Consider the following 13,161-nt stretch of genomic DNA (forward strand, 5'->3'; position numbering starts at 1 on the left):
ACTTTTCAGAATGGCAGGCAGTGACTAGTGGGGTACCGCAAGGTTCTGTGCTGGGGCCCCAGCTGTTTACACTGTACATTAATGATTCATTCGAGGGGATTAAATGTAGTATCTCCAAATTTGCGGATGACACTAAGTTGGGTGGCAGTGTGAGCTGCGAGGAGGATGCTATGAGGCTGCAGAGTGACTTGAATAGGTTAGGCGAGAGGGCAAATGCATGGCAGATGAAGTATAATGTGGATAAATGTGAGGTTATCCACTTTGGTGGTAAAAACAGAGAGACAGACTATTATCTGAATGGTGACAGATTAGGAAAAGGGGAGGTGCAACAAGACCTGGGTGTCATGGTACATCAGTCACTGAAGGTTGGCATGCAGGTACAGCAGGCGGTTAAGAAAGCAAATGGCATGTTGGCCTTCATAGCGAAGGGATTTGAGTACAGGGGCAGAGAGGTGTTGCTACAGTTGTACAGGGCCTTGGTGAGGCCACACCTGGAGTATTGTGTACAGTTTTGGTCTCCTAACTTGAGGAAGGACATTCTTGCTATTGAGGGAGTGCAGCGAAGGTTCACCAGACTGATTCCCGGGATGGCGGGACTGACCTATCAAGAAAGACTGGATCAACTGGGCTTGTATTCACTGGAGTTCAGAAGAATGAGAGGGGACCTCATAGAAACGTTTAAAATTCTGATGGGTTCAGACAGGTTAGATGCCGGAAGAATGTTCCCAATGTTGGGGAAGTCCAGAACCAGGGGTCACAGACTAAGGATAAGGGGTAAGCCATTTAGGACTGAGATGAGGAGAAACTTCTTCACCCAGAGAGTAGTGAACCTGTGGAATTCTCTACCACAGAAAGTTGTTGAGGCCAATTCACTAAATATATTCAAAAAGGAGTTAGATGAAGTCTTTACTACTAGGGGGATCAAGGGGTATGGTGAGAAAGCAGGAATGGGGTACTGAGGTTGCATGTTCAGCCATGAACTCATTGAATGGCGGTGCAGGCTAGAAGCGCCTAATGGCCTATTCCTGCACCTATTTTCTATGTTTCTATGTAAATGGGGCAGTGAAAATGCACACAGCACACTCCTACAAATAGTATAAATTACAGGTTGAACTTCTCTTATCGGGCACCCTCAGGACTGGCCTATGCCAGATAAGGGATTTTGTCAGACAAGAGGATGTCATGTTAAATTGGATGGTACAGGTACTGGGCAAGGGGATATCGGGGCTGGCTGACTTGGTGCTGGGAGTACAGCAGAGAGATCGTGTGGGCGTGTTGGTGGATCGCGGGGTCAGGCCAGCGATTGCGGGAATCGGCAGCGAAGAAGGACTTCAATTTGTTCATGTCGGAGTTCTGCGTATGTGCCACCCGGTGGCCGGGAATGGTGCCAGACGAGGGGTGGTGCCAGATAAGGGAGTCCTAGATAAGGGAGATTCAACCTGTACCAATTAATCTGTCTTTATGGTGTAATGAGATGAATGATCAGTTATGTCAGTCAGAATGTGGGATAGATACTGGCCTGAGCACTGAAACTCTGTTTTTCTTCAAATAATGCCATATGATCTTTTACATCAAGCTGAACAACAACAACAACTTGTATTTATATAGTGCCTTTAACATAGTAAAATGTCCCAAGGTGCTTCAACAGGAGCGTTACCAAACAAAATTTGACACCGAGCCGCATAAGGAGAAATTAGGACAGATGAGCAAAAGCTTGAACAACGAGGTAGGTTTTAAGGAGCATCTTAAAAGGAGGAGAGAAAGGTAGAGAGTCGGAGAGGTTTAGTGAGGGAATTCTAGAGTTTAGGGCCTAGGCAGCTGAAGGCACGGCCGCCAATGGTAGAACGCTGAAAATCGGGGATGCGCAAGAGACCAGAATTGGAGAAGCTCAGAGATCTTGAAGGGTTGTAGGGCTGGAGGAGGTTTCAAAGCTAGGGAAGAGCCAGGCCATGGAGGAATTTTAAAATGGAGGCACTGTCGAACCCGGAGCCAATGTAGGTTAGCAAGCAGAGACGATGGGTGAACGGGACTTAGTGCAAGTTAGGAAACGGGCAGCGGCATGTTGGTTGATCTTAAGTTTATGGACGGTGTAAGGTGGGAGGCTGGGCAGGAGAGTACGTGAATACACACATCTCGAGGTAATAAAGGCATGAATGAATATTTCAGCAGCAGATGAGTTGAGGCAGAGTCGGTGATGGGCGAGGTTATGGAGGTGGAAGTATGCGGTTTTGGCGATAGGGGGTACATGGGGTGGGAAGCTCAGCTCAGCGTCAAATAGGAACCACTGGAACAGGCGCATTCTTTAACACCTCATCTGAAAGTAGGCACCAACAATGCACTAACCCAGTATTTTATGAAGTATTCGATGGATTGTTTGCTCAAGACAGAGTGGGACTTGAACCGATAACCTTTTGACTCACAGAAGAGAGAGTGCTACCAACTGAACCAAACTGACAAAGTTTTTAAAAAGCCATTAATCTGAAGGAAACTATATGATAGTAAAGAAATAGAGCAATAGCAATACAGGAAAGCCATCAAGTAAATACAGGAAACAATGCAAAATCTACAGGAAAAGTCTGGCCATGACCTTGGAACAATGAAGTTGTAAATATTCAGATCCTGCTTCAATGATTGTTTCCTGTACATACACAAGCCAAAACAATATCATTTAATGAATGACCCATTTGTTTTGGCAAATTGTGATTAATAATCAAATATTGCCTTCATTGCAGTAAAAAACAATCAATCAAATATAAGCCCGGATTTTGCGGTCAGTGGTGAACAAACGGCGCTCTCCAATAATTACGCTTACACCTGCCTACAGACTTTTTGTGGGCTTTTGAGTGGCGACTTACAGTTATCAGGCTGTCAAAGCAGAAAGGCGTCCTCTATAGGACATCTGGAACCTGTGTGAGCAGGAAAAGCAATGGCTTGTCTCTTCAACCAATCAGGTTGAAGAATTCTTACTGAGGCACGCAGAGTCTAAATCAGGAAGTCTCAGTTGGAATATTTAATTCAATGTAAAATCATGTGCAGAAAGCAAAATAAAGAGAGGGAAAGAAAAATGCAAATAAGGGGGAGAAATAAACAGAGAAAGAAAAAGTAAAAAAAAAATGTATTTTAATTTTTTTTAAATCTCCAACAATAATTAAAATCTGAAGGAATGAGACTCCATACTTTTATAAGAAAATTTTCAGTGCCAGAGAGGTTGTCTGGTAGTAATTAAGAAGCAGCATGCCGTTAAAAATTCACTTACACTTGAATGGACCAACCTTAACTTCATGCCCTTTGTGTGTTTTAATGCCAAATGTCTCAGCAAGGTACCGGTGTAGCGAAGCTTGTGGGGGAGCAGGGAATATTGGACAGCAACTTTCTGATTTCCATGTTTAACTGTGCTTGTGCGGATGCCGGAAGTTGCTGTCTGATTTACTCCTTAATATCTGACAGCCTCACCATTATTCTTACCTGCAAAATCTGGGCCACATTATGAAGCTCATAGAAACACTGGACAATCTACTTAGTGAATGAATAGTTTGGCATTTGCCTACATAACAACAGTAACTGTACTTTGAGGTAAACAATGTCTATCCGGAATTCGGGTAGGGAGGTCACAAACGTCCATCCATTAAATCATAAAGTTTACCTCAAAAGTAAGTCATTGTGTAAAGAATTTTTACATGTTTCAACATGAAGTGCTATGAAATGCAAGTATTATTTATTACAAATAACTTAAATTCCTTTTCAGATCTTTAAGTGAGATCTTAAGTCATTGTTTGTGTTAGAATAAGGCTGGATTTTGAGCTTCTCTTCAGACACTTTTACTGTGAAGTAGTAGTCTTGCAGGGTGGCAATCACAAACCCATAACCTCCATATACTATTCTAAGTTTCTTCCAAGTGTATCTTCAACAAGAGGACTGCAGTAGATATAAATGCTCTTACTATAGTCCAATTCAGATCTCACTCATATGTTGTTGTTAAATAAAAGGGGTAGATTTAGCGCCAGTGGCAAATGTTACCACGGAGCCTAATCCCATCCAAGAGGAGGAAAGAGAGGGAAAGAGAAAAAGACAAAATTAGGAGTGAGAATCCTGTGCAATTTTCCCCTCTGTAATGTATGTACCCAGGGACCAAGAAGGTAAAATAAAAACAGAAAATTGCTGGACACCGGTACCTCGCCGAGACATTTGGTTTGTACAGCTGTTACATTGTGAGTGACTTAGCCAGTCACGTGATGTTCACAAGACTCAATAAAACCCCAGTCAGTTGGGTCGAGGTCATCCACAATGAGGTATGCAGTTGTGAGCCTCATGGATGAACTGGTAATGTGTAGTGTGATTGTTAAACCTTTGTTAATAAACCAACTAGTTCTGAATAGCAATGAGTTGCTCTGAATTCTTAAGCAAAGAACCCATGAAGAAAATACATGACACCCTCCTTTGTAACTGGGTAAACGCTACAAGATGAGACCACTTGTTGCAGCGTTATACCTCCACTGCGCTGAGATCGGTAAACTCACCACAGGCAGCGAGTGATCCAGGAACCTTTCTGACCTGAAACGTTTCTCTCTCCACAGATGCTGCCTGACCCGCTGAGTGTTGTCCAGCAATTTTCTGTTTTTATTTTACCTTTTTGGTCCCTGTGGCTCAACTACTGGATAAATGTGGCCCGCATTTTCTTTCTAGTCTACCCCAATTAACAAACATTCTGCAGCTTAATCCACTGTGTTAAGGTTTAGAAACTTGTCTGTCAGCTATTGGCACATTTTCCCTTCCCTTGTTAACATTGCCACGATTATTCAATGACATTGCATTTCAGTGTAATCTCTATTGCTGATCCGACACACACCTGTTCTGTTAAAACCTGCTATCAATTTCCATTGAAACGTAAATCGTCATCCATATTTACATTGAGTGGAAATTTGATTCCCAGCTGAATTGCATGGAGAATCAGCAGTGGTGGTGATGGACAGCCAGCAGGGCAAAAGGTAGCCATGGACTTGAGCTTGGCCACTGGAGCAAATATTGGGCCGCCCGTAGAGGCTCCGCAAGTGCCAGTTCTCGAAGTGCGATGCGCATGCACCGAAATCCAGCACTTGCGAACTGTCAACATTTCTTTTGACAGTTCCGACGCATCCCCGGGAGAAGGGCCTTTGCTGGTGGAGATTGGGGCTATTTGCCCAACTCCTGCTCAGCAAATGTCCTTCAGGTGTAAGGCCCGCTTTTACCAGCGTAAGAGTTTTAATAGATAGAAAAATAAAACGTTATCAATAATTTTTATATTAAAAAGTCCATTAAGGCAAGTTTATTTTTACCCCTATTAAAACATAAAAAAAATGCAAATACATTTTCTTTTGTCTAAAACATTTAATTAAATTCAATTTCAATTAATTTTAAATATGTGAAGTGTTTTTCTTATTGATTTTTAATGTTTGTGTTTTTGGGGATATCCCCATTCATAGAAATGGTGACCTCCGGACAAACGGAACGCACCATTACTTTGAATGGGGATATGGCATTTGCATTGGTTGGTCCAGCCCATGTGATCCCAGGCTGCACATACGCTGCTGGAATAATACGTGGTCCCCTTCACTGAGCTGCGCATGGAGAGCATGGAGCGCAAGTCTACGTTCCTCCGGGACCACCAGGTATTTTCATTAAAAATATTTCGGTTGGAGGCATCCGCCCGCAGGAAGCCTACGACTGCAATTTCTGGGCCATTAAGCAGTATGTCAAAATGATCAGATTTCCTTTCTACTTGACAGGAAGACAAAGAATTGTCTTTGGGAGGTAAAAATGTCAGAACCCAGGAATAAAATGTCATTGGAATGGGGCAATATGCAGAAGTTGGGGTCTTTCAAGTGGCAGAAGATGGGAAGGGAGCAGATCTAGTGTGAAACCGAGATGGTCTCGGGAGAAAGGCAGTTGGTCCAAGTCCTGGAGTGAAGTACAGAATGGATGGTAGTAACAGCTCCTATTACATGGTTACTGCCAGGTACAGTGAGACTGCCTCCCACAGAGTAACTTTCTTCCTTGCCAGCAACTATTAAAGGAAACCCTTTGCCACTTTCTGAAGTTCTGGCCCTGCCTGCTACAAAAAGCAGACTTTTATTGCTGTACAAAATCATAACCTGCTTTTACATTGGCAAGATCTGAACTCGAGTCACCAGTTTTCAAAGCACGGGTGTTGCACACAGTAAGTCAAATGTAATTCTGCCAGGGCTGACCAAGAATGGTGCCAGGAGGACCCATCTTTTAGTGGGTCTCCCATGCCGGCATTCTTGGCAAATACTTCAGGGGGCAAACCGTCAAATTTTAATTGCTGAAATGCTGATATAACTCTGGCACCTTGTGAACCTTTTCCTCTCAGCAATTTTCTACCCTCCCGAGTCCTCTCCTGAAGGCGCCAACTCCTTGCTGGAATAAAACAAGAAGTTCTGAACTTGCACACAATTTTTCTCAAAGGGACTGCCTTGAGAATGAGATGTTCTGTAATAATGTAGGATGTCAGTTTTGTGTAGTCCATCCCTCGATTAAGTGTCAGCCTTGCCTAAGTGGGTGCACTCTCACCCGCGAGTCAGAAGATTATGGGTTCAAGCCACAGTCCAGAGACGTGAGCGCATAATCTCGTGCAGCACTACTGGAGGTGCCACCTTTCAAGTAGCCCTCTTAGGTGGATATAAAAGATCCCATGACACTTTTAGTAGAAGTGTGTGGGGAGTTAATTCCGGTGTTCTGACCAATATTTATCCCTCAACTAACTTCACGAAAACAGATTAGCTGGTCATTTATCTCATTGCTGTTTGTCGGAGGCTTGCGGTGTGCAAAGTGGCTGCCACATTTCCCTACATTACATCCGTACTTCATTGGCTGTAAATTGCTTTTGTATGTAATGAGGTCATGAAAGGTGCTATATAAATGCAAGTTCTTCTCTTTCCACTATTAATCAATTGAGTTTCTGCAATACATAGCAAAGCTCAGTATGGCTGGAACCTGACTGAAAACTAAAAAGAGAAGAGTGTTGTAATAAAAAGAAAGACTTGGATATATACATAGCACCTTTCACGACCACCGGATGTCTCAAAGCGCTTCACAGCCAATGAAGTATTTTTGGAGTGTGGTCACTGTTGCAATGTGGGAAACGTCACTCTAGCCAAGATACAGTCATTCTAGTGAATGATCTCTCTGGACAGGAATAGTGGGAAATCAAAAACACAAAACCACTTTTTGTATAAAAAAGCCCTCATATTGCTGCTCCCCCAACTGTAATATACTAGACATCTCGTTCCCTAAACACACTAAAAAGGGTACAAGGTATGCAACTCAATTGCCTATTTAGTCAATGGCAAGGCTAGGTTTGCTTTGGCTATTTTAGGTCTCCTTAGCAAAAAGTAATTTAAAAATGAATTAACACCTATATAGTGGGTTCCAAGTTTAAGTATCAAACAATGACAGGATCTGGCTGTAATGGCCCTCATGGTTTGACAGCAGCACTCAGTATCCAATGTCAAGCATGATGAATTGTCGTACAAAAGGAGGTGGATTGACACACAGCACAGGCAACTATAAAATACATCAGGATGACATAGCTTACTGGAATGGGCAGACATGTGACAGATGTGATTTAATGAGAGGGCCTCTTGGCAACCTGATCCGAAGACATGAGGTCAGGTTCGACATGCACGCTGATGACACCCTGGTCTAACCCCTCCACCATGCCCCTCGACCCCTCCACTGCTTCAGTTATTGTCTGACTGCTTGTCCGACATCCAGTCCTGGATGAGGTGTAATTTCCTCCAATTAAACACTGGAAAGACTGAAGCCATTGTCTTCGGCCCCTGATACGAACTCTGTATCCTTGCCACCGATCCCATCTCCCTCCCTGGCCACTGCCTCTGGTTTAACCATACTATTCGGTGTCTTATTCAACCTCAAGGTGTGCTTTAAGGTGGGCATGTTGAAAGTTAATGCAACTTCGGAGGAAAAACAAGGAATGGCAGTAAAGACACTGCAGCTGGTGGAGGAACAGAGAGACCTGGGGACTGAAAAACATAATTCCTTTAACTACGCAGAAATTCTCCCTCGATATGGTTAAATAGATTTGCAACTTGCATCACTCTTAACATTTCCCGAAAGATTACTTACTCTCCGGAAGAGTCACATTGAAAGATCTGATTACAGATCATTCATTAGAATGCAACAGTAAATAAATAAACAAGAGTGAAGAACACATTTATTGCCACCTTGTGGCACCATCAGACTATTACATTAAGAAAAGTTACAAGAAGCTCTCCAACTCAATCAGCTCGTGAGCAGCTGTGTCATACAGATTAGCAAGGCCCCGAGTTAGATCCCACAGTAAAAGAAATAGGCTGTGCAGAGCAAAGCGCAGCTCACAGGAAACATTAATAGCGGCAGAAGTATCTTTGGGTTCAGGGGAGAAAAATTGGCCAGTGCTGCTGTGTCTAAACACTATAGGGCCGAAATTGCCCCTTTTTAAAAAAAAAAAGAGCCGCTATCGCCATGCGGAAAGCATTCACCGCTCAGTGGGCGCGGAGTAGCTGACAATCGCGACATTGCCCTCTTTTTTTTTTGGGGGGGGGGGGGGGGGGGGCAGTGGACGTTCCCGCCATTGCCAATTGCTCAGCGGGAAATTGCCCCGCGGGAACGGGTCGGCCGTCGCTCAGTGCCCCGAACAGCTTTTCCCGGCGGGAAGCTGCCTGTGGCTGGGCGGCGCGTCTGCCCTTAAAAGGGGAGGACTCACTGCCGCAGCCGCCATTTTGTTTTAATTATTGGCCGTCTCCAAGGTCGGCCCAGCAATGGCGGCCAGGGGTTGTGCCGTGCTGCCAACAGGCTGCCAGGCACCCCCTCTTGGATGCCGGACTGCTGGCCCGGCCGAAACCCTCCCTGGTGGTGGCAGTGGGTACAGCAGGGAAGGGACGTTGCTACGCATCAGCGCGGCGCTGATGACACAAACCGACGTCTGTCCCGCGCCCCACGTACTTTCGCCCCGCCGCAACTCAATTTTACCGCAACAAAAAAAACTACAAAGAGCTGAATTACGCTCTACTCTTCAAGATCGGCGAGTGCAGTCAGAGTGAGGCAATTTCGGTCCCTGTTAATGTTTCTTGTGAGCTGCGCTTTGCTCTGCACACCCTATTTCTTTTACTGTGCGGTCACTTTAAGTTTCTGCACATACGCGATACGTACAATGGAAAAGCTGGTGTGGGCCTGTTCGGGATCTTTCCCATTACTGCATGGCCACACAGCTTAAAGAGAACATTGAACACTACCCAGTAATCCCTGCTGTGCATGTGTGAAGGCAGAATTGAACTTGGTCTTGATGCCCCCATCGTCAAGCAGTCACTCTGTGCCAGGGTTGGCCTGAGCATCACAGCCAGCAGGACGTAGTTCCAGAGGCAACCAGCACCTGCGTAACCAATGCCTTCACAAGAGGGGAGGGAATGTCACACAATAATTTCCTCACATTGACATGCAATAGAGAGGAAAAGGTTATACTGTAAAAACAACTTTAAACCACCCAACTGCATTTTGTTTTGAATTGCAGAGCAGATATAACAATATCCAGGATCATCAATTGTTGCTAAATCCAAAACTGGACATGTGGCCATGATAGAAACTGGCATCATGTCCTGAGTTCTGATGTTGGCCTTACTGACGATGAAAAAAATTTCCTTTTTGATAATTTTCACCCCTCCACCATGATGTCATTGATTCCTGCTGTGGCACAGTTCCATGGATACCGGGCACCCTCTGATGCCTCACCCAGGTGGCTATTCCTCGACTGTGAGCCTGGACAATAAGTTGTTCGACTGTAGGAGACTCACGGCCATGTTCAATCCTATCTTCACGGACACTCACACATGCACGCTATCCAGCAGAAGTCCACCAGCTCTACACAGTGTGGTAATTGACCCAGGCTATGCTACACAATAGTTCCACAACTTGGACCATCAGGGGGAGCCAGATCATGAATATTCATTGAAGACTTCACACCAAATGTTTCCACAACAAAAGAGACAAAAAAGTGCCTGGTTTAAAAAAAGGATTTCTGTTTAAAAATGAAACGTTTGACAATCAGTTTAAAACATTTTTTAAACCAAATGTCTGGACACTAACCAAAAAGCAAACTGTCCAACAACAACCAAAGTCTTCTCCTTTCCCAGTAATGAACACTATTCTCACTTTCACCATCTCATGAGGAAATACAATAGAACATGAGGTAATATAGATGTGTTTTATTCTCCTTACCCACTCGCAATATCATCAGTCCGTAAATTCTTGCCCAGGACATCACCATCACTCATGTATCCAGCTACATCCATGTTGATGCCCTCAAGATCCATGTCATCAGCGCTCTTATCGGGAATATCCGAATGACATACAGTGCTGCTGCGTGACGCCAACTGCCTCCTGAGAGGGGTAGTGTACATGTAGCGGCCCGACTCGGGATGTATATAACGGCTGGCATTGGCCCGGGGAGGGTATCCGTTCCCCATGGATGGAGCATCTCCAGCCTGGAGGCGAGGACTGGATTGGCCGAGTCGCCATGACAACGGGGTTTGCCTGCCCGTCATGCTGAGTATACTACGGCCACTGATCTCCGTGGTAACACTGCTATCAAATGTCGTTTCCAGTGTGCTGAAAAGAAAAGAAAACTCTCTTAGGTGAAAGCAATAAAGACCGTTCAATAAAACTTAAGTGAAACAAAATAAGCAGTTGCCAAAATGGCAGATCATACATTGTCGTTATTTATGTTCAGTGGAAAGTGCAGAAGAGACATGTTCCTTTCAACACTAGGGGTCCAATTGCTGCTTTGCTAACATTGTTTCACACAAAAGAACCTCTGCTCCCAACAGTATAACTTGCAGTGCACTCCATTCAACAAACACACTCTTTAAAACATTCACGGGGAAAAAGAAATCCAGCTTGATATTACAAAGACCACAGCAGCTACATTCAGGAAAAGCTAATCTGTAGTCTAGGGAGTGGTGTTCAGCACGAAAGAAAGACTTGCATTTATATAGCACCTTTCACAACCACCAGACATCCCAAAGCACTTTACAGCCAATGAAGTACTTTTGGAGTGCAGTCACTGTCGTAATGTGGGATACACAGCAGCCAACTTGCACACAGCAAACTCCCACAAACAGTAGTGTGATAATGACCAGATAATCGTTTGTTGTTCTGTTGATTGAGGGATTAATATTGGCCAGGACACTGGGTATAACTTCCCTGCTCTTCTTCGAAATAGTGCCATGGGATCCTTTACGTCCACCTGAGAGAGCAGACGGGGCCTCGGTTTAACGTCTCATCCGAAAGACGGTACCTCCAACCATGCAGCACTCCCTCAGCACTGCACTGGAGTGTCAGCCTAGATTTTTGTGCTCAAGTTCCTGGAGTGGGACCTGAAGCCAAAGTATCAAGGCCGAAACGACTGGAGTGTTCAGGCCCTGACGGAGTTCATACTCCCACAGGCCTGGAGGCAAAGGTGCATGCAACTCGCCTAAAATTTGAAAAGTATTTTAGCTTTGACAACGTGATCAACTTCAAACGTGATCATTAAACAAAAATTAATGTCATTAACAAAAAGGCATCCTATTATTACAGGTATCCAAAGAATGGAATAAAAACAATAAATACTGGAAACACTCAGCAGGTCAAGTGACATCTATGGAGAGAGACAGAGCTAACGTTTCAGGTCGATGACCTTTCATCAGAACAATTAATGGGATGCCTCCCTCTTCAAAACATGAAGTATTTCTTTTTATTTTTTGAATGATCATTTTTGAAGTTGATCAGGTGGTTAAACCGAAAAAACAATCTCAGTTATTTTTGCCCAACTCTTTTGGTCAGGCTGATGGGCTAGGTTCAGTGAACATTCTGGACATATCTGACAAATATTCAAGCCCAATTCCTGCGCTGATTAATAACGCAATCACGCTCAGGTTCTACACAGAAGAGTTATTGATAATAGCCTGTGCGCTCAGAACTCTTGACAAGATATTTAAGTGTTTGGTTTGCCCAGTTTTGCCTTGGAGTCGAATGGTTGTGCACTCAAGCACCACTCCAGGGGTTTGTCTTCGAGATGAGATGTTGGGGCCGAATTTGCCACATGCATAATTTAAATGATGTTTTTTTAAATCGCCGGCAAGGGAAGCGCAGGCAATGGTGCAGTTTTGGGATCTTTGAAGAAAAAAGATAGCACTTGCGCTAACCAAACGCTCACACGGCGCAAAATTCAGCGCCGCACTCAGCTCATCAGCCCGGAGCTGATGACGTCAGTGTGGCGCAGATGTGCCACGTCACACTGACGCCTCACAACGGCCCTCCCCTTCTTTTAAAGGGGAAGGCCGCTGCAAACTCTGCAGCCTCTTTACTGGCGCACACAGGGCCACCAGGGAGGGTGTTGGCCGGGCCGGCCAACCAGCACCCAAGAAGGGGATGCCGCTTTGCATGTTGGCGGCGTGGCCACACCCGCCATTATCGGGGATGGCAAACACGGCGCCACCACCTCCCCCTTTAATGGTGGCTTCTCGCACCACGCCGCCCTCTCGTCCCACTGGGCAATTTCCCCTGAAGGGCGCAAAGGGGTCGGTGCGTGGCGATAAGGGATCGGCGTGCATGGCGGGGGGGGGGGGGGGGCAGCGCAAACCACGTTTTGCCACCAGCGGCCTGGCCAATCATGATATCTCAATCAACACCCCGCAAAACAAATGAAATGATCATTCTTCTCAATGCTGTATGGGGCCTTATATTGCGCAAATTGATGTTTTCCAATATAACAATGGTGACTACACTTTAAAAGCAATCGTTGGCTGTCAAGTGCTGCGGGACCTCCTGGGGACGTGAAAGGCGCTATATAGATGCTAATTCCTAATTCCTGTTCCAGTTCACTTTAACCGTCTCCAATGTTCATTTAATCCCTTTCTATTTGCTGTATCTACTATGAATGTTATGAATAGTTTCTCCCTTAAACAACATGTAAGCTCTAAAATTATTAATGTAAGATGCTTATGTTTTATTTAAACCTGTATTAACAATTTAGCCTCGCTTTATGTTTAACTGCATGAGGCATTCTCAGCCTTTGCAGCCTTTCAATTATTTTCCTTCCCGAACAGAAAAGTGCTGCTTTTGATCAGT

At 44.7% G+C, this 13,161-nt stretch overlaps 1 protein-coding gene across 8 annotated transcripts in view; it reads right to left on the minus strand.

The window, feature by feature from the left end:
• nav2a (neuron navigator 2a) overlaps positions 1 to 13,161 on the minus strand; it is a 440,534-nt gene that overhangs the window by 254,285 nt on the left and 173,088 nt on the right. For all 8 annotated transcript variants that reach the window (XM_070899720.1, XM_070899724.1, XM_070899722.1 and 5 more), the window contains one exon: positions 10,270 to 10,659. In XM_070899720.1, coding sequence (XP_070755821.1) covers positions 10,270 to 10,659 — 390 coding nt within the window. The remainder of the gene's footprint in view (positions 1 to 10,269; positions 10,660 to 13,161) is intronic.

The sequence above is a fragment of the Pristiophorus japonicus genome, chromosome 14 (assembly GCF_044704955.1).
Source record: "Pristiophorus japonicus isolate sPriJap1 chromosome 14, sPriJap1.hap1, whole genome shotgun sequence".
In the NCBI taxonomy this organism is placed as follows: domain Eukaryota; kingdom Metazoa; phylum Chordata; class Chondrichthyes; family Pristiophoridae; genus Pristiophorus; species Pristiophorus japonicus.